This window comes from Sminthopsis crassicaudata, chromosome 2 (genome assembly GCF_048593235.1).
Source record: "Sminthopsis crassicaudata isolate SCR6 chromosome 2, ASM4859323v1, whole genome shotgun sequence".
Taxonomy (NCBI): domain Eukaryota; kingdom Metazoa; phylum Chordata; class Mammalia; order Dasyuromorphia; family Dasyuridae; genus Sminthopsis; species Sminthopsis crassicaudata.
In genome coordinates this window covers 335,032,839-335,060,316 of record NC_133618.1, presented here as the reverse complement: position 1 = coordinate 335,060,316, position 27,478 = coordinate 335,032,839, and the positions used below count along the sequence as shown (strand labels likewise).

General features: G+C 37.9%; 1 protein-coding gene across 1 annotated transcript; it reads left to right on the top strand.

Moving 5' to 3' along the window:
• The first annotated feature begins 1,451 nt into the window (after nt 1-1,451).
• On the top strand, nt 1,452-19,809 carry LOC141556398 (retinol dehydrogenase 11-like). The gene is made up of 7 exons (XM_074290455.1): nt 1,452-1,646; nt 6,186-6,304; nt 7,298-7,453; nt 8,022-8,126; nt 8,778-8,987; nt 9,421-9,610; nt 17,710-19,809. Exons 1-7 carry the CDS (start codon nt 1,579-1,581, stop codon nt 17,810-17,812), a joined length of 951 nt encoding a protein of 316 aa, XP_074146556.1. The 5' UTR covers nt 1,452-1,578; the 3' UTR covers nt 17,813-19,809.
• The last annotated feature ends 7,669 nt before the right edge of the window (nt 19,810-27,478 follow it).

Here is a 27,478-nt window from a genome sequence, read left to right as displayed (position 1 = left end):
TAAAATACTATTTAAAAAACCCAGTGAGATGCTACACTTGTATATCCTATGTCAAATTGCTTGCCTTTTCAATGAGAAGGGGAAGAGGAGATAAGAGGAAATTTGGAACTCAAAATTTGAAAAAATGTTAAAATTGTTTGCACATACAACTGGGAAAATATAAAATATTAAATTACAGTTAAAAAATTCCACTCAGACAATTTAATATACCAAATTATGTTGGTATATTATATAGTTATGGGGCTCAAATGAGGTGAGTGAAGGTCTCAGTAGAACTGCAAATGTAAGACATTATGACTACAACATAATAGAGATTAATGGTTATCAGATCCATTAATCTGAAACTCCTTGAAGAGCAGGAACTGTCTTTTGCCTTTTTTTTTATATATGTAACAAATGTACTTAATAAATGTTTATTGATTTGAATTGAAGATTAATGTTAAACCAATGGAAGTTTTTTATCCTATGAGTCACTAAAAACTATAATCTACCCAATTTAATCTTAAACCTCCTGACTTTGAATGAAATAGGGATTGAAATTTTCCAGAAAGGAATTAGTTAAGTGTTTGCTATATACAATGGAGAGATTGTATGGTATAGTAGAGAGAATGTTAGAATTTAAGTTGGCAAAACTGGATTTAAATCCTGCCTCTGATAATTCTCTGGGATTTAGGGGGAAATTACTGACTCTCAGGGCCACAAAGGCTTGTTAGTCCAATAAAATAATCTCTGGAAAATACTTGATAAACTATATAAATATCAGCTTACTACAGAGAACTGTCCTTGAAACAAAGACTATCTTTCCCCTCTCCTTCAAGTTATATAATAATGATGATGATTTATTTTTTGATTGATTAGTTGAGTCTGATTCTTCATTTGGGGCTTTCTTGGCAAAGATAATAGAGTGGTTTTTTCCCTTCTCTGGCTCATTTTACAAGACACAGGCAAACAAGGTAGAATGACATGCCCAGGATCACACAGATAATAAGTGTCTGAGGTCAAATTTGAATTCAGTCCTCCTGATTCCAGGGCTGGCACTTATCACTAAGCCACCAAAATAGCTAATATGTGCCAGGAACTGTATTAAGTTATTTACAATTATTATTTCATTGGTGGAATGAGGGGAGGATGTATGTTATTATTATCCCCATTTTACAGATGACGAAACTATAGGTCATAAAGGTTAAGTGACTAAATTATGTGTGATTAAAACATAGACAAATGAAACTGATAAACTTTTTTTTCAGGTAGGACAATTATTCACTAGTAAGTTCAAAATCATTTTATCCTCAGCTTGCCCTTCCATCCCCTTCCCAAGTGAGGTAGAAAACCTCTGGGATGGGATTTACTAGAAATCCTGTAGCACTAATCCCAGCCTGGGATTCTGCGGCTTCTAGGAAAAGTCTAAATTAGACTACATTGCCCAGAAGCCTTTGTTTCCCCCCCCCCCCAGTTGAACCTATTGCAATTTAAATGGGAAGTGCCCGGAGAGAGCCAGCCACAGTATCTGGTGCCAGTTAGAGCCAAGATTTCTGCAGCATCCTTGACTGGGGCTCAACCCTGCAAATTTAGGGAAAGATGTTCTGGGTTCTGGCTCTCTTCGCTTCATTCGTCTTCCTCCTGATCTTGGCCGCACCCTACATCAGGTGAGTGACGGCTCATAGCCGGCCGGCTGCGGCCATTCCCTTCCCCTCCCGTTTTCTCCCTCAGCCCACCTTCCTATGGAGATGAGGAGCTTGTCGCTGAGGAGAAAGCTTCTAACTGGAGGGCCTCGGCGGGCTGAGCCTGACGGGGGCTCCTTGCAAAGGGTGGTCCTAGCCAAACGCAGAGGAGGGCTGAGCTTGCGGGCCCGGCATGGAGTCTGGTGAGGGATAGATTGTGAAAGAGTCAGACTGGGAATCTCTGATCCACTCCCATGGCCAGATCCTAGGAGATCTGGGTGTCCCCTTCCTCTAGGAAGTTTAATATGCCCTTGGTGGCACAGGGGCTCAAGTGGGGTTTTGGACAGTCCTTGTGAGAGAAGATGAAAAGCAAAAAATAGTGTTTTCCTTGGGATCAATGCAACACCCACGAAATTGTTTTCTCTAGTGGAAATAGTTTGAAGAAATCTTAGACCTAGGACCCAACTTCCGCCACCCACCCACCGGCTCCTCGCCTCAAACTCCAATTCTTAACTCAGAGCTTCAGATAAGAGAGCACATTTCCTCCTCCCCCCACCCCCAACCGTAATTCCCTTTGGCCCTGAAAATTTACGAAATCGCGGTACTTGCTACATCTTGATTGTTATCTCTTCGCCTTCCGGCCCAAGTACAACCTCCCAGAAAGAGTTAGGCTCCAGAGACTTATTCCATTATTCATTAGCAGTATGAGCAGAAAAAAAATTACTCAGTTGCTCTCTTAGTCTCAGAGTCAAATGAAAAAGTTCACAGAGGATATTTTATTAAGGCTGAGGGGGACACGTGTTACTTCCTGCATTGCATCTCCTTTCAGTAGGATTTAGAAACATAACTGCTCACTTTTTTGAATGGCCTTCAGTTTCTCCAAATCAAGGGCAAAATCTAGGGAAAGACAGAGATTTCCTCTGAGCAAAGAGGAAAAACTGCCATGCGTTGACTGGCTGAGTTTGGATGATTAACCAAGAATAAGTTTGGAGCATCAAAAGATGGGGGGCAACTAGTGGCATTAAATGGCATTTAAGGATTTAAATTTAAGTTTCTTATATTCGCTTCTTTCTGTAACTTTCTCCTTAAATTCAAGAGATTTGAGTTAAGGTTTGGCCTCTGGCACAGAATGTTTTGTGACAGTGAGAAAATTCCTTAAATTCACAGTGTCACAGGCAAACGAATGGCTTACATTGTAGACAGACTGCAGACCGGTTACTGATCAGCACTGGCAGAGGTAGTTGGGTGAAACTGATGAAATCGCACATTTAGATACTGTGTCTAGATTCTTTAACTTTAGGGACTGAAACACCAAAGTGCTATGGGAAATCAGGAGGGAAGCCCTGTTGGCAATATTTGGTGGTTTGATTTTCTCTGGTTTTGTTTTGTTTTAACATTGAATAGTCCTTGAAATAGACCATGGAGGCTATTACAACTATAAAATAGTGAGTGTGTATATACGAAATTGCATCTTACAGATTCAAGATTTGAATGAAAAAAAAAAAGCCATTGAAATATCCTCTGTGCCATGATAGATAGATTGTTTTTTAAAGAGTTCTAAGAATCAAAAAGCTGGCTTTTTTCATGGCTTGGTAGAAAAGGAAATCATAATATGGGGTAAACAAACCTTAACAAGTTTTAGCTATATTTGTTCCTAATCTGAATACTGTCTGTCCTCATGTTGGTTATTTACTATTTTTGTTTCTTTACTTTTAGAGATCCTGTTTAGGATCCTATATACAGTACAGATAATCTTATCGGCAGATTGGAAATAAAGGTGCAAACTAAAGATTTTGGAAGCAATCCAGGAAATAATTTATATTTGTATTATTTTTTAAGCTTTATAAAATATTTCCTAATGCTTGAAGAAAGTAGCATAGATGTTGCCCCACACTTGGAAGTTATGGGTATTCTAGCCCAGAAAGTGTAGCTGCTATACCCAGGGACACTTAGCTAAAGTCAGCACCAGAATTGTACATATTTAATTAATATGATTGCTTGCTGTTTTGGGATAGAGGTGGGATAAGGGAAGGAGGGAGAAAAATTTAGAACACATAAAGTTTCACAGAAATGAATATTAACGTCAGCACTAAATTTCTATCCCAGAATTGGTTTCAGTCCAAGCAGTCTTCTTCCATCTTACCTCTCCACTAAACAAAACCTCTTATACAAGGATCAAGTATTATAATTTCAAAAAAAATTTTTTCACAGTGATGAGGAAACCCCAAAACTCTTAAAACCTCCTTGGACTCTGCCTTCGGGAAGGGACCCCACCCCAAGCACAGTTTCACCCTTATCTAAAAACCCATTGAATTCTATTCAAATTCTAACCCTGCCTGAAACTCTAGCAGGAAGCCAACCTGGGACTCCACCCACAGGCTCCTTCAGATTGTCCAAAGCCCACATATTATAAAAAGAGCCAAACTGGAGTCTACTCTTGGCAGAGGTCCCAAACATGGCATCTTTATGCTGGCCATTTCAAGGATTTCTGCCCACTGGAACCAACCCTGGCTCTGGAGTCTTCCTACCTTTTAACCTTCCTGCCAAATCCCATAATAAACCTCTTTTATCAATCTAGGTTTTCGGGTCTATAAATTCCTTTACAGAGAACTCTTGTGCTGTTATTAGACCTCATTTAACTCTTTATCCTTGTACTGAATCCAAAGGGGTTGCAGGGGAGCTCTATCTGACTCCCTGTACCCTGAACCTGCCACTAGACCTCAATTAAACCTAATTTCATTTAGGTACCCCTTATCTAGTTCTCATCAACAGGACTAGCTTTGTGCCAAGGCAATAAGAAAGCATGCCCAGTATGGAATAGAGATATAATCATTCCACAGAATAAGGCTTATGATCTCCTGCTATGTGCCAAGCACCGAGCTAAGTGTTAGGGATACAAAGGCATAAAGTTAATTGTTGAAATTGAAGCTCAATGTCCTGCTGACTGAGAGTCTAATCCTCTTTTTTTTTTTTTTTAATTGCCATTTTAAAATAAAAAAATTTAACTTCATTTCTCACATCACAGTTATTTCCCAATATGCCTTCATTATGAATCCTCACTTGTAATAAAGAAACAGTTAAATATCTTGCAAGTCAACTTTCTGACATTCCATATCCAAGGCACTTCAAACTCCGGATAGGTATAGAGTATCCTTCAATGCTTGTTCTCTAAGATCAAAATTGGTCTTTCCAGTAAACCCAAGTTTGGCTATTTGTTTCCATTATAGTAGATCTGTATTGTGTTTTACTTTGCATCAGTTCATATATTTTTTCCATGTTTTTAAAATTAGTTTGTTACTTTTAAATATATACATATACATGGCATTTAGTTAAATATTTCTCAATTAACATTTAAATACATTTTTAACATTTATTATTTTTTTTAATTTTGGGTTCCAAATTCTCTCACTCCCTCCTACACCTCCCACATCTTTTGAGAAGACAAGCAATATACTGATTATGCATTCAAAGTCATGCAAAATATAATATCATGTTAGCTATGTTGCAAAAGAAAACACAGAAAATCCTGAGAGAGGGGGAAGTAAAAAGAAAGTGAAAAAAAGTACTTCAGTCTGTATGCAATGTCCATCAATTATCTCTCTGGGGAGAGGGTGATAGCATCTTTCATTATGAGTTCTTTAGAATTGTCTTGGATTATTGTCTTGATCAGAGTAGCTTAGTTTTTCACATTTTATTATTACTATATGCTGTTATCATATACAATGTTCTGGTTTGCTTACTTCACTTTGTATTAATTTATATAAGACTCCCAGGTTTTTTAATAAGCATCCTGCTCATCATTTCTTATAGCATAACAACATTCCATCATAATCATATACCACAATTCCCCAATTGATGGGTACCCATTGTTTCCATTTTTTTCTAGTCCTAAGTTGTTATGCTCTTCTTGTTTGTCCTTCATTTTCTAAAAGAACCCTGACATCAGGGAGATGTTGCCATGACATGCAAGTAAATTAGATTTAAGTAATGGAGAGCTGTGCAAAGTCACCTACCTCACTTTCTCCTCCAGAGCCATCTGGGTCCAGTGGGAAAATATAGATTAGGATGACTGGAGAAGATTGTGAGTTCATGAGATATTTTTGGGCAAAGATACTGGAGTGATTTGCCTTTTCCTTCTCCAGTGGATTAAAATAAACAGGTTAAATGACTTACCCAGAGTCACATAAATCGTAAATGTTTAAGACTGGATTTTAACTTGGGCCTTTCTTACTCCAAGTCCAGGGCTCTATCCACTAACCATCTAGTTGCCTCTACTAGCAGCTTGAAATAGATGCAATTCATTTAACTGGGAGCACTAAAACTACTTGCCTCTGCAAGCTCCTCCCATCTTCCCCTCCAAAAAAAAGCCCACCCTCAAAAAATCTTTCACAGGATAATAAAAGATGTTTATTGTCTGAAAGACACTGCAATGGGGAAAAAAAAAATCAAATAAGCATAAAAAACCCAGGCTGAGGTAGGGAGCTTGTTGGGGGAAAAAATGAATTTTTTTCTTTTTCTCTGTAGGAAAGCAGTTTCCAAAGGAGTATGTACATCAACAGTTCAGCTTCCTGGAAAGGTAGTAATAGTTACTGGAGCCAACACAGGTATTGGGAAGGAGACAGCCAAAGATCTTGCTCAGAGAGGTAAGTTTATGTTCCTCCAGTCCTCTACAGCTTTTATTTTCTTTTTTTTGTTATTTTATCTTTTCCCTCTTAGTTTTAGGTATCTATGGTTCATAATTTAAGAGTATCCTTGGAATCTGAATTTCAGTTGTCCCCACTGAGTTCTGAACCTATGCTACCACAAAGCTTTGCATACCATGGTATGTACTATGAATGTTAGTAATTTGCCGAGTAAAGTTCTAATACTTTGTGCCTCAGCTACCTTCTCTGTAAAATAAGTCTAATAGATTCCTCCTTGAAACTTTAAAGAACAGCTCATCCTGGTCGGTCAGATTGGGCTGAGCTTACAGTCCTTTTTAAGAATCTCTGTTGTTAAGAGAACTGTATAAATATGTACACATATATTGTATTTAAGATATACTTTAACATGTATGAGACTGCCTGCCATCTAGGGGAGGGCGTGGAGGCAAGGAAGGGAAAAGTAGGAACAGAAGTGTTTGCAAGGGTCAATGTTGGGAAAATTACCCATGTATATGTTCTATTAATAAAAAGCTATTAAAAAAAAGAATCTCTGTTGTTATACCCTATTTATACCCATCCTGAACTTGGGCATCTTCCTGCTTTCCTGTCTTCATTGATTACCTTAGATTTATTCAGTAACTATTTTGTCTTCCCTATTGTACTTCGTCTCAATGCACGGGCTCCCAAGCCTGGTGGGAATTAAACTGAGTGGATCATGCTCTCTCTTCACCCAGATAGAATGACTTAACTTCCCTTTTTAACTTTCCCCATATTCTGGATCCCAACTTGTGATTCCCTTTTCCCCATGATGAAGAATTAGGGGTGGGGGTGATGTATATGGAGTATAGACTTACAAGACAATGCCCCTTCAATTGTATAAGAACCTTCCCTAAGTCCATCATGAGCATCACCACCAGATTTGCTCTTAAAATCAAGTTAAAATTGTATTGTGCTATACACAAAAATTGATCTTGTTTATATCTTTACTCTTAGGAGCTCGAGTATATATTGCTTGTAGGGATTTACAAAAAGGGGAGTTGGCAGCCAGTGAAATCCGGGCTAAGACAGGAAACCACCAGGTGCTGGTGCGGAAGCTGGACCTGTCTGACACCAAATCAATACGAGCCTTTGCTGAGGCCTTCTTGGCAGGTGAGAGTCAAACTGAGTAATCAGGAGAAAAGGATCAAAGAAGGGACAAGAAATAAGAATGGGAATAGCACTCTCACTGTGTGGCTTGTGTAAGAACTATCTTGGCTGTTCTAAAAAAAAAATCTCTACATTTAAGAAACGCTAAGCTGGAAGAATAACTCAAATTAGGTTCTAATCTTGCCTTACCAATAGGAGTGTCAATTCTCTTCTGTCCCCTGGAAGCCATTCTCACTGGGAAAGGTGGGCAGGTAGCTTTCCATAAATAGATGACTTTTGATTCTTCTCTTAAGGGTCTCAAAGTCACCTGGTCTATCAATTTCATGCCTGCTTCATGCAAGTCTATCTTCTTTGTAGCATATGGAATTAGATAAAAATTTATTAGTACAGGATTGATTATTGATCTATGGACTGAATGTGACCTATGCAACTGATAGAAAAATAATGATTTGATTCTTGAGTCTCTTTTTTTTCCCCATGCCTCATCATATGCAAGAAGGCTGGGTATGTATCCAGGCCATGGGTAGCCTTGGATGGCTGCTGCTAAATCCTCATCTCTTTCTCTTTGCAGAGGAAAAACAGCTTCACATCCTGATCAACAACGCAGGAGTGATGATGTGCCCTTACTCTAAGACAGCTGATGGATTTGAGATGCACATCGGAGTCAACCACTTAGGTAAGAAATCTAACAGCTACAAAGCTGAAGATATTACTAAGTCCTCTTTCCTTACAACTCTCTGATTTAGGTTCATTTTAGCTTAGGATGTTCATAGCTACCACATTGCATTTATGCTTACAGTTGCTTCAGCAATAATCCTTATCACCCTGTCCATATTTTGAACCTGTTATAGGAGAAATTCCTAATTCTCAGTCAGTTCCTATTGAACAGAAACTACCCTCTGGCATCTTACTTCTGAAGCCACTTTAAGTTGTATGCAAAAAGATTTGATCCACTATTTATCCAAAAGATTGGATTCTGGTACTCTATCTGGGCTACTTCACATTTCTTTTTGGGATAGTCCTAATTTTTCATTAAAAAGATAGCATGGAACAGTGGAAACCAAAAGTCCACTTTTGACCCAGCTTACTAGTTGAGAAACATAGGGCAAGTCGAAAATTTAGTTCCCTCATCTGTAATGAGAATAAGATCACTAAGTACCAATCTTCCCAAGTTTTTGATGAGAATCAAATGAGACAACATATGTAAAGCACTCTGAACCTTAGCATGCTCTGTAAATATAAATGCTAGTGATGCTTGACATTTTCTCTAATTGGCTCTATACTATTATTACCTCTGAACTTTCTCCTTTTCTGTATTCCTTCTCAGGTCATTTTCTTCTGACTCATCTGCTGTTGGACAGGCTGAAGGAATCAGCCCCATCAAGGGTGATAAACCTGTCTTCCTTGGCATTTCACCTCGGCAGGATCCATTTTTACAACCTACATGGCGAGAAGTACTATAACCGGGGCCTTGCCTACTGCCACAGCAAGCTGGCCAATGTGCTTTTCACCCAGGAGTTAGCTCGGAGACTAAAAGGTAGACCTGCAGAAGAATGGAAGTAGTGGAACAGAAGTGGTAAAAAGCAGTAGGGAATCCAGTTGTCTTCCCTTCTTCTTCACTTAGACAGAATCCTCCTAAAATGTACAGAATAAAGAATCCTACAATTTGGGCCTCACCTATTATTTCCTCAAGCATCTCTTGCTCAGTGGCCAGTTGGAAAATAAATAAGGACCCACAATCTGAGGTAGCTAAGGACTTGACCTTCATTTATCAAGGTAGAAGTTTGGAATCTCACCATTTCTAAGTCAAATAAAGCAGCAGGTTTCTAGGCTTGTTCTGTGTAAAAATGAGTCCTATTGAGTCCTACCTTATGACCTAGACTTCTAAGATGATGTTGGTAATACACCAGTGATTGAGATTTTGAGTTTTTATATGTGACCTCCCACAATCCTTATTCTTCTAATTCTAGGTACTGGAGTAACTACATATTCTGTGCACCCTGGAACCGTCAATTCTGAGTTGTTCCGGCATTCAACTTGCATGAAACTGATATTTAAGCTGTTCTCCTCCTTTATTAAGACCCCTCAGGAGGGAGCCCAGACTAGCCTGTATTGTGCTTTGACCGAGGGCCTTGAGCCTCTGAGTGGGAAACATTTCAGGTATGAAGTCAAATTTTTCCCTCATAGAATGTCAATTGCATGAAAACATATCCAGAGTTAAAAACAAGCCTTATATTGATAGAAATACAAATTATTGAGTTATCTTCATGTTACTGATAAATACTTAGATACTTTTTTCGCATATTGATATTGAGTACGGCAGCTCCTGAATGATTTGTCCATAATGCTTCTAAGTCATATTTGAACTGTTATGGATCCTCTGCACCTTAATTATGATACCATGAGTATAAAATTCAGTTATTTATAATTCTCTTGATTCATGTATAGTTTAATTTTGTCCTGTATATCTGTTCTGTACAAGATTTCAGAACTTTATGATGGAAGGTTTTCTAGTAAGCTCTATTGTCCTTATAATAAGCCAGAAGGTTTTGTCCTTTGTTTCTTCCATCATTTTAATGAGGGAAAGGAAAGGGGGAACCCGTTTCTTGGCGCAAAGATAATCCCATGAGGCACAGTGACCCCTGTAAATGAATTTACAGGCCCTAAAACCTAGATTGATAAATAAAAGGTTTATTGTAGGAATTTGGAAGTAAAGCTCATTTAGAAAGGCGCCAGGGCTAAAGGTGTCCGCTGGATGGGGAGGAACCCTTACATGGCTAGAAGGATACCATGTGTTGGTGGGGAGGGCTCCTGCAAAGAGGGAGCTCCGCTTGGCTCTTTCATACCTAAAAGATGATGGGCGGTACCCCCAAGTTCTTGGTGGGCTTTTCAGTTAGCTCAGATCAGGTGAGGGCTGGGGGAAGCTGAGCAGATAGTGGGGCTGGGCCTGGGTATTCAAAAGGGTGCTTTTGACAGGATTTGTGAATCAAGGTCAGCCATGGGGGTTGGACAATTAGAGAGGAATCTTAAAGGGACCTCATCCCCCATCATTTCCCCCCTTAAACAGTTGAGACTTAAATTCATTTAAGAAAAAATATGGGGCAGTGTCCTTCATTTAAGGCAAGGTTGAAGATTTTCTCCAAAGATCTTCAGAGTAGCGGGGTCCTCTCGTCTTGTTCCCCTCTCAAACCATCGCCTCCAGATACATGTGGGAAAAGGGGCGTTGATCCCTCTTAACTGCTTCGAGCTGACAAGGGTCATAGAGATTTGGGGTTTCATGCCAAGAGGTGAAGCGTGAGATGAGGGGGATGGCAGCAGGGCATCATCGAGGGGGTGTCCGGGTCAGTTGTCCCCAGTCAATGTTCTCCAGGCTGAAAGGCCAGCTGAGAATCCAAGGGTGTGAAGCCTAGAGAAAACAGATCTCGGGAACAGATTAAAAGTGGGGTGTGATCCAGGGTGGAGATGGTGACATTCAGGAGAATGGGGCCTTTAACTAGAAATGCATCAGGTCCCTTCTGTGGGCTGCTTGTCTGATGGCCCATCTAATTATCAAAGAGAAATAGGAGAAAATGCTGAGAGAAAAGATTATTTGTAGCCTAGCTCTTTCACCCTTAATTTCCAGGAGAGCTAATTTCTCCTGGGATTGGGATTAAAGGGTGTGGACTCAGAAGTCAGGAGAGGCAAGAGGCCTTGATATCTAGTAGATTTATTGAACCACTGCTCTTCTGTAAGGCAGGGTCTAGGGATGGGTATATCCCCATTGTCAGAGCTGCAGATCAAGATAAGAATGCGGTTTAAGCTCTTGGAAGTGTTGGAAAAACTATGCTGTTTTTCTTGAAGAGAGTTAGTTATTCAATAAGCAAAGATCCTGAATCTTTTCTTTCCTAGTTTCCCCACTCTATGGAGGAGGGGTGCACAGTATCAGCATAGCCTACCCAGCTTACCAACCCCTGAGGTGTTCTGGCTGTCCTGAGATAAAAGGGAAAGAGGGCCATACCTCAAATTCCTACCAGGGAGCAGGACTCTGGGGGGCCAGTTCAACCCTTGTGTTGTTGTGTAGTGGTGAGAAGGCAGTTTCTCCTGCTTGAATTCAGGGCAGAGACTGGGGTCTTCTAAGGCTTAAGTCTAGAAGAGATTTGCATTAAAAGAGCACCTCTCCGTCTCTCTGAGTGTCTGGAGGCAGGAGTTGCCCTGAGAAGAGAACTGAGCGTCTCAGGTTAGCAAGATAAAGGAAACCAACAGGTGTTAGAAATCAGTTTTGGTCTTACAGATCTCTATTAGATGACCAGGTTAAATCCTTATTTGCCCAAGCATTTAGAATACAATGATTACATATAATCAGGCTGGAAACATCAAGGTATGACATAATCGAATTGCATTAACAGTTTCTATTGACTGTTGCTCTGATCTTAAAATCAGTTACATGAGGAAAAAATGCAAGAACATAAATTCTAAACAAATATTTGTCATAACCTTATGTTGATAACAATAAGGAATTTGTCCCAATGAGTTCATATCCAAGTAGATGTTTCATAAGTGAACATTATTCATACAAATTAGTTTGTCTTTAAAATACCCAAAGCAAATACAATCATATACAGAATTCCACATAAGAGAATTCAAGAAGTTAGCAGTTAAACTTTTAGGAATAAATCCTATTGAAGTATGGATGACATTCACAGAAGCCCAGGCTAAGTTTGATTATTGCTCTTTTCCCAACCTTTTTGCTTCAAAGAGGCTAGCTTTGGTGGGTGTGTCCTAACAGCAGGGAAGCCCTGTCAAGATGGGTGGAGATAGATTAGTTAATCTGTTCAGTGAAGTTTATAGAGAGGCAGTAACCAGACCCTAACCCTATAGCCTTCATTCCCTTTAGGCGTCCTTAAGAGAGAGAGATACGACAAAAACTTTTAATTTGGCCAGAGCTGTGCCATGATGTCTCAATGAGCAATGCTTGGCTTGAGCATAGAGCTCCAGACAGCGTCAATCAAGTCCCGGGAAATTGAGCTGTCCCACCTCACTGATAGAGTGTGTGTGTGTGTGTGTGTGTGTGTGTGCGTGTGGTTGTGTTACCTCATGATGGGAAGACTCAAATAGAGGCGAGAGCAATATTGGAGTATAGGTCTCTAGAGAGATGACAATCAGTGGAGACAGCATCTTGATAAGAGATTCTGATAGCTTGGGAAGAGAGAGGCATTCTGCTATTCTGAAACATAAGATCTTATCAAGTATTCTGATAAAGAGGCAGGGGGAGGTTTTGCAGAACTAAGAGGCAGAGAAACTGAGGCAGGACTGAGTCAGGATAATTAGGGAAACTGAGTCAGAACAATAATAAACAAACCAGACTAAAACTAGAAAACGCGAGGACTTGTGGCAAGGACCAGTTTCTCCCCGATAACCCCAGAATTATTAGCATAGAACAGCACTCCTTATTCAGAGAGACACACAAGCTTCCCTGTTGGAATCTCTGCAGTTGGGAGGCATCTTAGCCAGAGGTGGACAGTCTTTAGGTCTGTGCATTTATTTATGCATTTAATTCAGCCTCGCTGTGTAGCAATGCTCAAGGCAGTCCTGCTGCCCTGAGAAGGCACTCCAAGAGGAAAAATGAGACCTGGAGCAGCTCTATCTGTCCTCTCTTGATAGAGCAAATTATGCAATTAGACCAAGATAGGCCACCCCAAACCGTTAGAGTCCTAATATTGAAATGCTGAAATACTAATTGAGGAACTGGGATAACAGGGGTGGAGAAACAGATCAGAGAGACTGCCAGTCCTTGGACAGGTGTCTGATTTTTGGTTGTTTCTAAAGAATAATCCCAAAGACTGAATAAGGGATTTCAAAGTTAAAACAAAACCCAGCAAATCATAGTCCAGTAAATTTTAAGCAAAGAGTAAAATAGTTTCCAATTCAGCCTGAACTTAATGAAATAAGACGTCAGTTTTTCCCAATTTTTTTTGACCCGCTGAAATCTCAGTTTCCTTCCTCCCCTATTTGCAGAAATTATCAGATTATAGTAAACAGTTTTATACAGCAATAGTTAAAGTTTTTTCTCATACAGAGCAATAATCAGTTTTAGCAAGTCCCTCAGTTTTAACGAGTCTTTAAAAAATAGATCGATTAATTTGAAAGTGGGCTGAAGTTAGGTGTGGAGAAATCCCACGTGGCCCCTCCCTACTCTGTTAGAAGAGGCTAGGGGAGGGGAAGGCAGCTAGCACATAATGCTAGTATGTACTTTTAGAAAAGTCAGACCCTAATTGGAGATACTCAACCCCTGAAAAGAAAGTTGGGGATTGGGCAAGTAGAGAGAGAGAGAGAGATTGGAATTCTACATAGAATTCAGGTGTTAATTTAGCCATTCTCTAAAAGGCAGCTTGAGGGAGAATCTATTCTTATTCTATATCCCTGGCTTCCTGGACTGAAATGCCAGAAATGAGGCAAGAAAGAGATCAGCTTAAGGAAACTGAGGCAGTAAAAAAAGAGAACTGTCGCACACCAGGAACAGAGAAAGATTCTAGAGAAGCGCCAAATTAAAAGTAGTTAAGAAGTGTTTTTTTTAAATAGTTTCAATCTCTCTCTTTAATTCACCCCTGCCTTCCTGCAGTCAGGATGGGGGGAAAAAAGGAGAAATCAAAAGAAACTATTTTCACTCTCTTAACAATTAATTTGCTTGGATTCGGAATTTTGTTCCCTAGCCAAAATTACAAAGATCTCCTTTCTGAAATGACAGTGTGGCCAAAGCTGCACTTCAGAAAAGAAATTTTAATTATTGGCAGAGGGCATAGAATACCAGTCGAGAAGGTACTGAGACAGAGAAAGGCTTGAGCAGTTTAAATTCTCTGTCTAGGCTTTAGAGAGCAAATAAGTATGCCCTGAGGCTTAGAAAATCCTATATCCAGCCTAGAGAGCATGTTCTAATACAGGATGACTAAATCAGGAAACCGAGTCCCTTTTTAAAATGTATGGGGCAAGCTAGTTCTCTGAGAGTGCTGGAAACCTTTAAGAGCCAGGTAAAAACTATGGGAGGGGTGTTACTAGAGATCTTGAAAAGAGTCCCCAAATCTCCCCACTGTACCCCAAGAAGGGGACAGGATGGGAGCATTTAAATGGCAGGTTGCTAAGCCATATGGGAGAGGTTGGAAAAGAGAGGAAATGGGGGAAAGGAGAGATGTTATCTTACCCAGTGCTTCTCCAGTTGTGAAAGTGAAGGCTCATGCAGTTGGGTAGAGACACATCTCCAAGTTCACCTGATTCATTGACTGTCTCCTTGTGTGGCTACAGACTGACCACTACGGTGGAGTTCGAGAGGAGCTCAGATTTCTCCCCCAGAAGAGATCAAGGAGACTGCTGGCCTGGGACCTGAGAGGGATCCTCAGAATGAACGGCCACATGGTGGGGGAGGGGTGAAGAAGAGACACTTCAGAGTTACAGTCTGAGGGCAGGTTTTTCTGGCAAGATAAAGGGATTAGAAATGCCTTGGAAAAGAAGGTCTTTTGTCTCTAGAGATGGAGTTAGACAAAAGGAGGGCTTTTTCCCGGAAAAGCAAGCAATCTCCACGGGAGGCTTTGCTCCCACCCCAAACCTGGTCTGGGTGCCCCATGTTTTAGAGATAGAGTGAGATGAGGGTAGGAACACAGATATTCTTCTAGGAAGCTGCTCAAACTGTTAAGGACGAAGACTGGTTCTGAGAGACCTGAAAAGGTTAAGGTTAGTTTTCAGGGTAACAATTTTTGGAGTCCCCGGGCGGGCCACCAACTAATGAGGGAAAGGAAAGGGGGAACCCCGTTTCTCGGCGCAAAGATAATCCCATGAGGCGCAGTGTCTCCTGTAAATGAATTTACAGGCCCGAAAACCTAGATTGATAAATAAAAGGTTTATTGTAGGAATTTGGAAGTAAAGCTCAGTTAGAAGAGCTAAAGGTGGCTGCTGGGCGGGCAGGAACCCTTACATGGCTAGAAGGATACCATGTGTTGGTGGGGAGGGCTCCTGCAAAGAGGGAGCTCCGCTTGGCTCTTTTATACCTAAAAGATGATGGGCGGTACCCCCAAGTTCTTGGTGGGCTTTTCAGTTAGCTTGGATCAGGTGAGGGCTGGGGGAAGCTGAGCAGATAGTGGGGCTGGGCCTGGATATTCAAAAGGATTGCTTTTGACCAGGATTTGTGAATCAAGGTCAGCCATGGGGGTTGGACAATTAGAGAGGAATCTTAAAGGGACCTCAACCCCCATCAATTTTAATATAAAAATACACTTTATAATGATTATAGTTACACTCCTAAAGTTAATCAACACTGGCTCTCAGACGCCTAAGGATAGCCAAAACAGACACTCCTGCATTCATATAAAACAGGAATACCTGAGTCAGTTAACCTCAGATGTGTTCCCTTGTGGGTACATCATAGTTTCAGTTACACAGGTTTTCATTTCACCTGGGGCTATACTCTTACTATAAATCACCATAAGTCACCAGCAGGTTTCCAAACACAACCATAAAATATCCTTATCGTCTATAAATTTTGAAAAAGAAAATAGATAAATCTTTATTTTCATTGGCTTAGGAGCAATCTTCTTCAAATCAAGGCAAAGATGATCTTTGAAGAAGGATCCCTTTCCAATTTTATGGACTTTAATTTTAGTCTGATTGCTTGGTTAGTTGTACATTCAACGTGCATTTATTGAGGCACAAGGACATATAAAGAAGATAAATAAGATACATTCCTTGTACTTATGGAGCTTTTGTAATACACCACTATTGTAATTCAAACAGTCATTATCTTTCTCATAAGCTAATTAGCCTCTTTTTCTTCCCTGGAATCCATTCCTCACACAAGTTTAACTTTTTTACTTTTTTGTAAAATAAGTTCCATTGCCATTAGGATCAAACTCCTTTGGCGTTTCTAAGCAAGTTTCAGTCTACCTTTCCAGGATCATTACCTAGCAAACAACAAAGCTTTCATTAAGCAGCCTCTATGTGCCAGGTATTGTGGTAAGTGTTAGGAATACTAAAAAAAGCAAACACCAATATTGCTATCAAGAAGCTTAAAATGTAATTATTATACATTAATCCCCTTCGTGGGCTTTGTGGTCAAGCAAACTCACCTTGCTATTTTTCAAACATAACAATTCATGTTATTCATTCCTACTCACTGACAGTTCCCCCATTCCTAGAACACATTCCCTTTACATCTCTTTCTTTTAAAAGTCTCTCACTTCTTTCAGAGTTCCACTTGAGGACCACTTCCTACATAAAATCTTTTCTAATTCCCCAGATGCTTGTGTTTTACTTCAAAACATTCCTTCAAAATATCGTATAATTGTTTTTTATATATTTTATATTTTCTTAAATATATATGTTGTCTCTCCCGAGGGGTTGGAAAGTCCTTGGACATAGAGACTCTTTTCATTTTAATCTTTGTATCTGCTGTACCTAATGTAGTACCTGGCACATAATAAATACTTAAGGCTTATTGGTTCATAAATAATGACAATGTACACTGTACCAACCACTATCAAGTGGTAAAGTAAAAGTTTCATTTTAATAACTCATTCTATCTTTTCAACAACCATCCATTAATCAAAGAATGTTAGACCTGTAAAGGATCTTAAATCATTTTGTCCAGTCCCCTAATTTTACAGAAGAAGAAACTGAGGGCTAGAGAAGTCACATGACATATGTAAAAGAAACAAAATTTCTCCCTCCCACTCTTCCTCTTTCTATCCTATTGGAAAATTTTATGTTAATTTTCTCATAATACAAATAATCTAGGCAAAACAAATTTACTCACTGACCATGTTCAAAAATTCATGTCTCATCCTGTATTTTAAGCCTATCGACTCTGACAAGAGGTGGACAGTATGTTTCATCTTTAATCCTCTGGATTTGTTTCTGGCTCAAACTAGGATTTGAACTCAAACCTGTGGAACCCAATACAGTGCTTTTTTCTGTTATATTAGGTAGCTAGGTGAAATAGAGTATAGAGCACTGGGCATGGAGGGAGGAAGATCCGAATTCAAATGTGGCATCAGACACTTACTAGCTATGTGACCCTGGGCAAGCCAGATTTGCCTCAGTTTCCTCATTTGTTAATAAATAATAGCACCCACTTCCTAGGATTGTTGTGAGGGTTAAATGAGATAATAAGCACCTGACATAGAATGCTATATAAATGTTAGCTATTATTATTGTTGCCATGCTTTATCTAGAGCTTGGATCAAACAAGTCTGCTTCATGGACACAGTCGGTGACATCAGTGTCTCTTTTCTCTCTAGTGAATGCAGTCCTGCATGGATTTCTTCCCGGGGATGCAACATGACAACAGCAAGGCGCTTATGGGATGTCAGCTGTAACCTGCTGGGAATCCAGCGGGACTGATCGATGGGGTGGCCTGTCACCAAAGAACAACTTCAGACTGCTTGGTTTTAAAGTGCCAAAAGGTCTTCTACCAAGTTTATTAAAAGGGAGCACAATCCTTCTGCTGATAACACATTTGCCTACTTGACTTCAGGGTAATAATCCAATGCACTGCCAGATCTTTCTATGTCTTTTTTACTTGTATGTCTTTGCCTTGTCTCTATCATTGCCAGGGCCATTTGTAATATTACAGGTCAGTAAGACCCCAAATTACGTGTGCAGATAATTCATTCTTTCTATTCACCTCCAGGTGAATGGGACCAAACTTTTAAGAGGAAAGGATTATAATGAAAGTTTAGCCCTCTTTGACTTTTAGTTGCATAGTATCAATTTCCCACCAAACTGATCTTCATCTTCAGGAAAATAATTCTGTAAACAGTCTAGAGAGCCTTCTTCAAGACCATTACCAGGTTCCTCCTTTGGTAAAACCAATCTGAAACTGATATCTAGACTCACTCAGGAAAATCTTTATTAAATCGAGACCTTTGACTCTTTCCTTTGAGCATTTTGAAACACCATAATTATATGGTGAAGCAGGCTGTGTTTCCAATAGGATAGCTTAAAATTTTTTTTCCAAACCTCTCCTTCCATTCCATTTAGGAGAAAATAAAGGCTAAATGGTCTTTGTCATTTCTTGCTGTTTCTGACAAAGTTTAAAAAAAAAAAGAGGAATAAAAAATCTAAAGGATCAGGCCTCTCGTTTCCTTCTTTCTTTTCCCTTAATTTCTCTTTGTAAAAAGTCAGAAGGAAGAGGGCAAGGCTATTTAATTATTGTTCATCACCAGTCACATGTGTGACTGGTTTTAATTTAGTGACTGCTACAAAACAGTAGAGATTGATCCCATTGTTATACAACAGATAATATGAGTGAGAGAAGGAAACATGTCATTTGGTCTTCATACGTTCAACAGAGTCTATCTTTGTAGTTTTGCCCTTCTGTGTCATTGATGATTACAAAACAGTTAAGTGACTTGTGGTCTTCCTTTCAGTTGTATGTTTGTGCAAATGGTGGGGAAGTATGTGGAACAATTACACAGAAAGCAAAGGATTAGAAAAGGGCAGGGTAGGGTTGTTGCAAGTTGAATGATGGTAACAGAACAGATTGTAGGGTCAAAATGGTGTTAGAAGGAATAGAAGAGGCCTGTCTGTGAGATAGTAGATAAACTAAAAACAGTAGTCCTAATCAGCACTAATATAGCTGGGGAAAGCACCTTCATAGTGTAAGGAATCTTTTTCTGTAACCCAGATAAAAACATATTGAAATTATGCATCATTTTATTCAGTTTCTAGGCAGCTAGGTGGCACAATGGATAGAGTGCTAGGCCTGGAGTCAAGAAGAGTTCAAATCTAGCCTTAGGAACTTATTAACTGTGACCTTCAGCAAGTCATTCAACCTCACTTTCTTTATCTGTAAAATAGGGATAATAATAGCACCTACCTCCTAGGAAGTTATAAGGATCAAATGTTGTAAAGTTTTTATCCGAGTACTACTCGACATAGATTGAGAATTATGTAAACATTAGCTATAATAATAATATTTATTGTTATTATTTCAGAGTATTTGTTTTCCATTGGGATTATGTAGGTATGCTTAGAACTGCTATATATGTAATTTAACTTTTTACATTAATGCTTGCAAAGTAAAACACAGGAATTAGAATGTGTTTGTTTTAACTGTTCAGAGTAAACTTGCTAGAGTTTAGATGTTATTTTTCCAGTACTGACATTTCAGATGTTTAACTTTGACAAGGCATAATTTTAGACCTAGTTATGACTATTCCTATTTAAACATTTCTCTCTTCCATGTTGTCATCATTATGGCCTAGAAAACAGATCTGTTACTGCAACAGAAGGGAAGTTTTTCTGTTTTATAAGACATTATGATAGAAGAATTGAATTAACACTGGTTTTTAACTTATATGGAATGGAATATGACAAATAAAAATAGATGCTATTCATTCTGTATTGTTATTGATTTTTCCTCATGGTAAACATAATTCTTTTTTGTAATAATAGCTTTTTATTTCTCAAAATACATGCAAAAATAGTTTTAAACATTCCCCTTTACAAAACTAGTGTTTCAAACTTTTCTCCCTCCATCTCTCCTGGACAATAAGTTATCCAAAATAGGTTATACATAAGCAATTCTTCTAAACATATTTCCACATCGTGCTGTGGGAGAAAAATCAGATCAAAAGAGGGAAAAATGAGAAAAAAAAAAAAAAACAAGCAACAAAACATACTGTTATTTTTTTAATTGGACTTTGATTGATATAAGAAGTCCTGGTGAGGAAACTCCCTTCCATCAAAGCAATATGCAGTGACTCTTCTGTTCAGTTTTAGAGCATGATCTGAGGACCACCGTCTTATGTACCTAGCCTATTCCACTGATCCACCATGCTGTTTCTTAGCCAGTAACAAAAAGTTTTGATGATTGTTGCTTTATAAGATCCCTTATACTCTTAAAAATTATGAAAGAACTCAAAGAACTTTTGTTTACATGGATTATATCTATCAGTATTTAATGTATTAGAAACTAAGGTAAATTTTAAAATATTTATTAATTTAATGATATAAAGCTATTACATGCTATTATCATGTACTTGAAAAACAATATAAATTTAGTTCTACAGATAATGGTGTTTATGTTGAAGCATTATGCTGCTAAGTTTTCTCATCCCAGTGACAAAGTACTTTGCTTATTTTTAAAATTTCTCCCTCTATATTGCAGAGATCTATATATTCATCTTTTCTCTAAAAACAACTCTAATAGGGATAGAAACAGTTCTATAGCAAGAAAAATGCAGAATATAATTTCTTTTTTTTTTTTTTTTTTCCTGAGGCTGGAGTTAAGTGACTTGCCCAGGGTCACACAGCTAGGAAGTGTTAAGTGTCTGAGACCACATTTGGTCCTCCTGATTTCAATGCTGGTGCTCTATCCACTGCGCCACCTAGCTGCCCCGAAGAATATAATTTCTTATATAGAGAAATTTATTAGGAAAAAAGGAAGAAAAAAAAACTTTCTGGTACCTGTGCCCAAAGAGTACCTAGCCAATTACCTCAGCTAATTCTGAAAGGTATACTTTTATTATTGTGCTTCTTTATCAAGCAATCAATCAACATTTATTAAGTGCCTATAAGGGCAGGCAGTGTGTTAAATGCTGAGGTTTAGGCCCATTATCTTGGCTCTGTTAATGGAGTCACTCCTCCATTGAGGAATAATAGAAGCTGAATCACTTTCTATTCTCCATCATCTTTTCCCAGCTTCTCTGAGTAGAGAGAATGGAAAAGTAGCAAGCATTTATTATTAATTTATTACTTAATTACTTATTACATTATTATTATGTGCCAGCACATATTACTATGTTGAGCACTTTATAAAATATTATCTTACTGATAACCCCCACCTTCAGCCCAAGCAGGGGATGTGGTTGTGGAGGAGAGTGGTTCAGTGACTATTTTTCCAGAGAAAGTGGATGACATCATTCCATGTCCTTAGCATTCTTTCTCCCCCTCCCCCCCCACCATTGGCTTGGAAACTGCAACAAAAATTAACTCTGATTTGACTATAATATTCTGACGTGTGTTTTACTAGTAAAATTATGGGCCATGTGTATGTAACTGACCATAAAATCCTAGTATGCCTCATTCCAGCATGAAGGTGACCTTGGATTCTTGAAGGTTTTGCCACTGACGTACATGCTCACATAGGTTCTACCAAGTTGGAAAGGCTTTAAGAATGGGCCTGACATTCTGTGGCCTAATAAATAACCCAGCTAGGTTTATAGAGGTTCATCACCAGAGTGTTGGCCACCAGGTTCCACAGCAGATAACCGTATCATCTTCATTCTTCATTAAAAATACCAATTTATAAACTTTTTTAGAACATACATTTTTGGACATAGCCATTTTGTAACTTTGTTTTGCTTCCCTTCTCTTGTTATGCAACTCTGATTTTTTTTTCTTTCTTTTTTCTAATAAGCTGGGGGAGGTAAGAAAAAAAAAAAAAGCTCAATAACTGAAAAACAATTATTTTTTAAGTCATCAAATTAGTTTTATTTTTTAAATAAGATTGTCAAACTGGTAATTCAGAAGATGCTACAAATAAGTTTAACAAATCATTTGAAAAAAAATTTCTCATGCTTTTCTTATGGGGAAAAAAATGGAGAGATGTGGAGTAGAAAAAATAGAGTAGATTTTATAGATTTGAGAATGGTTGAATCGTTGGTTCCTATGCTTAATTGTTAATAGTTAGTTGTCACGGTGGAAAAGAATTCTCCACAACCTGAATGCGTCAAGAATCTGTCCTTGATCCCATGTTATTTTACATTTTTATCCATTTTATGGATAAAAACAAAGATAATATACCTTCAGATTTACAGATAACAAAAATCTGAGACAAAAAATAAACACACTGGATAAAGGCTACAATGTTGGGTAAAAACTAAGAGAATATTTAAGATTAATGGAAAGATGTATGACTAGGAAACAAAGTGGGATAGTCAGATAGTAAGAATGAGGAATCACTAGTGGAATATGCTCCCCTGGTATGGATTCATGCAATGTCAAGAGATCTAAATGCAACTTCCCCTTCTCCCTAGTTTGCCAGAAAACCTCTCCTGCAGGATTTATAGGAAGGCATGGACAAGAGAAGCATAAAATGAAAATTTATAGATGACAAGATCTGTGGTATCCAAGAAAAAAATTTATTAACACTAATGAAAAAAAAGTAAACTTTTGACCAAAAAGACTTTTTTTTTTTTTTAAATAACATTATCCCTTGTATTCATTTTTTCAAATTATCCCCTCTCTCCCTCTACTCCCTCCCCTAGATGGCAGGCAATCCCATACATTTTACATGTGTTACAGTATAGCCCAGATACAATATATGTGTGTAAATACCATTTTCTTGTTGCACATTAAGTATTAGATTCCGAAGGTGTAAGTAACCTGGGTAGATAGATAGTAGTGCTAACAATTTACATTCACTTCCCAGTGTTCCTTCTCTGGGTGTAGTTGTTTCTGTCCATCATTGATCAACTGGAAGTGAGTTGGATCTTATTTATGTTGAAGAAATCCACTTCAATCAGAATACATCTTCATACACTATCATTGTTGAAGTGTACAGCGATCTTCTGGTTCTCTTCATTTCACTCAGCATCAGCTGATGTAAGTCTTTCCAAACCTCTCTGTATTTGTCCTGCTGGTCATTTCTTACAGAGCAATAATATTCCATAACCTTCATATACCATAATTTACCCAACCATTCTCCAATTGATGGACATCCATTCATCTTCCAGTTTCTAGCCACTACGAAAAGAGCTGCCACAAACATTTTGGCACACGCAAGTCTCTTTTCCCTCCTCAGTATTTCTTTGGGATATAAGCCCAATAGCAGCAATGCTGGATCAAAGGATATGCACAGTTTGATAACTTTTTGGGCATAGTTCCAAATTGCTTTCCAGAATGGTTGGATTCTTTCACAACTCCACCAACAATGTATTAGTGTCCCAGTTTTCCCATATCCTCTCCAACATTCATCATTATTTGTTCCTGTCATCTTAGCCAATCTGACAGGTGTGTAGTGGTATCTCAGAGTTGTCTTAATTTGCATTTCTCTGATCAGTAGTGATTTGAAACACTCTTTCATATGAGTGGATATAATTTCAATTTCATCATCTGAGAATTGTCTGTTCATATCCTTTGACCATTTATCAATTGGAGAATGGTTTGATTTCTTATAAATTAGGGTCAGTTCTCTATATATTTTGGAAATGAGACCTCAAAAATACTTCTTAATAAAAAAAATCCAAAATCTGTAATTTTTTGGCTTGTCTTTCCCAATTTTATCATTTATATACAAGCCATCCTTAGCTTGGATAGGAGATGTCCAGACTATACCCATGTCTTCCAGCATCACTCTGTCCCACAGTTTCAGTTAACTTTTTTTATAGATAGATCTCTTTAATTAGTTAAAAATAGGTGGTTCATTCTGGGTTAACATTCCTGTATTGAATAATCAAGCCACTATCTCATTCCTTCTGGATCAGACCTTTTTTCTGACCCATCACTCACCTTTCCAAAGATTTTGGAGAGGTTGTTAGAGAAAAAAAAATATTTCTTACTATTTCTAGAGAAACTAAAAAGGATTTTTTAAAAATTTGCTTCCAGTTCAAGGATATTTTACTTCATTCATTCATTTTTTTTTTATATTTTAGAAAATGACCTATAATAGAGATGTCAAACATTAAGACCAGGCTGAAACAATCCTGACTGTGGGAGTACCAGATTAACACTGAAAAATATTTTTAAAATTAGAAATACAATAGAATATAGGTAATATTATTGTGTGTTTTTAAGATTATGGCTAGTCTACAGGGATCCTTACAGAAAGATTATGATTTTTTTTTTTCTATTTGAATCTAACCTAAAGCACTAAAAGGTTAAGAGATTTGCCCAGGATGATCCCAGATAGGACTTAAATCCAGGAACTTCTTGTTTGGAGGCTAAGTTTCTATCCACTATGCCACATTGCCTTTCTAGATTTATGTCAGGTAAAATTTCCTAATGATCAAAGTATACTGAAGTAGAATGTGATGCTTCAGACTAGATGACCACTGATTCTCAGTTGACGATATGTATGTAGACTCTTGACCTTCCTTCCAACTCTCAAGTTCCATGATTCTTATTATAGTCAACTATGATAAAACGCATAAGTCAACAAACATTTATCAAGTGCCTAGCAGTGCCAGGCCTTGTGTCAAGCACTGGCAATACACAGAAAAACAAAGCACAACATCTGCTCTCAAAGAACTCACAGTCTAATGAGGGAGACAACAGGCAAACAACTATATACAAATAAGATTTTTATGTTTGCATATATATGTGTGTGTGTGTTTGTGTGTATAAATGCATACATATATATGAATATCATACACACAGTTATCTGCATGCCCACATATATATGCAAATTTGTGGTTTTTATTTTATTTATTTATTTTTGTATCTCCAGTGTTTATCACAGGGACTATTTAAAAAACATACATACTTATGCTAATATATATATGATAAATGGAAGATAATCTTAGGATAAATGAATATGCATGCATATATATTTTTCAAATCTCAAAGGGAAAACATTAAGATCAAGTTTTCAAATCTCAAAGGGAAAACATTAAGATCAAGAAGGACCTATAAGTATTTCTTGTACAAGGTGGAGCTTTAGGCTGGGATTTGAGAAGCCAAGAGGCAGAGATAAGAGAAAATTCTAAACATGGGGAATAGTTAGTTAGGGAAAATGAATGGAGTTGGGAGATGAAGTATGTTTTTGCACAAGCAGAAATGTAAGGAGGCCAGGGGAATAAGGTGTAAGAAGACTAGAAGGGCAGAAAGAAGCCAAATTATAAAGAACTTCATATGTTGGGGTACCTGGGAAGAAGGTGTTGCCTTTGACAATAAAAAGGATAATAGAAAGTAGAAAGAGAGGAAGGTTTAGAGGGAAAGATATTAAGTTCAGTTCTGGACATGTTGAGTTTGAAATATCTATGAGCTATCTAGTTGGAGATGACTAATAGGCAGTTGGAAATGCATGACTGGAGATTAGAAGAGAGATTAGGGTTGAACAAATATTTTTTAGAATCAATTGAGTAAGATTATAATTGAATCCATGAGAGCTGATGAGATGACTAAATTAAATTATACACACATACACAGACATATATACATGCACATATCATTTATTTTTCCCTAATTATATGTGAAAATTATGTTTACCATAATTTTAAAGTTTTAAAGCTTTTTATTTTTAAAATATATGCCCGAATGATTTGACAACATTGACCCTTGCATAGCCTTATGTTTCAGATTTTCTCTTCTTTCCTTCTCCCCCCTCCCCTAGATGGCAAGTAATCCAATATATATTAAACATGTGAAAATATATGTTAAATCCAATATGTATACAATTCTCTTGTTGCACAAGAAAAATCGGATTAAAAAAAAGTAAATGAATAAGAAATCAAAATAACAACAATAAAAAGTGAGAATGTTATGTTGTGATCCAAATTCATTTCCCACAGTCCCTTCTCTGGGTATAGATGGCTCTCTTTGTCACAAGATCATTGGAACTGGTATCAATTGTTGGAAAGAGTCATGTTCATCAGAATTGATCATTGTATAATCTTGCTGTTGCCATGTATAATGATCTCCTGGTTCTTCTCATTTCAATTAGTATCAGTTCATGTAAGTCTAGGCCTCTCTACAATCATTCTGCTGATTGCTTCTTACAGACCAATAATATCCCATAACATTCATATACTACAATTTATTCAGCCATTCTCCAATTGATGGGCATCCATTCAATTTCCAGTTTCTTGCCACTACGAAAAAGGCTGCCACAAATATTTTTACACATGTGAGTCCCTTTCCTTTAAGATCTCTTTGTGATATAAGTCCAATAGAAACACTGGATCAAAGGGTATGCACAGTTTGCTAACTTTTTGAACATAGTTCCAAATTGTTCTCCAGAATGGCCTTACCATTTGTTTTTAAAATTTTTGAGTTCCAAATTTTCTCTTTTCCTCTCCTCTCTTTGAGAAGACAAGTGATTTGAAAGAGGTCATATAAATGTAGTCACGCAAAACATTTTCACATCAGTTATATGATAAAACCAGAATCCTCCCCCCCAAAAAAAAAGTAGATTTCGACAAGCATTCAGATTCTCTGAAGATGGATAGCATTTTTCATTATATGTTCTTCAGATTGTCTTGGATCATTGTATTGTTAAGAATAGCTAAGTCTGGATAGCATTTTTCATTATATGTTCTTCAGATTGTCTTGGATCATTGTATTGTTAAGAATAGCTAAGTCTTTCACAGTCCATCACCATACAATATTGCTATTACTGTGTACAATGTTCTCCTGAGTTTGCTCATTTTACTTTGCATCAGTTCATTGAAGTCTTTACAAGTTTTTCTTGGGAGCATTCTGTTATTTCTTATAGCACAATAGCATTCCATCACAATCATATACTACAACTTGTTCAGCCATTCATCAATTCATGGGCATCCAATTCTTTGCCACCAAAAAATAATATTTTTGCACATAAAAATCCTTTTCCTTTTTTTAAAAAAATCTCTTTTTAGGATACTCTCAGTAGTTCTACTAATGGGTTAGAGAGTATGCATTATTTTATAGCCCTTTGGTTCTAAATTGCTCCCCAGAATTGTTCAATCAGTCCACAACTGTGAAGGTCGGGCTAGCTCCTCTGAAGGGCTCAAAATAAGTCCTTGCCCCACATTGGGCGCCAAAATGTAAAGGTCCTGGCGTCTCTAAGTTATCCTTCCAGACCACCATCTAAACTCAATCCCAGTCAGACTAACTCTCCAGGTTCAATGCTACCTCTTTTATCCTCCCAGAGAATGGGCCTGTGAGAACTCCCACAGCCAATGAACTTGCTCCTTTTAAAGTTGTAAACTCCTCTAAATATGTAAACTCCTCTTTAGAAGTCCAAAGGTGTAAACTCCCCTTAAAGGCCCGAACCAAAGGTGTGAATTCTGAGCTAAAGAATTGCCCAGATAGCCCGAGTTATACCTTGTAATCCTAACACACAACAATGTATAGTATCTCAAC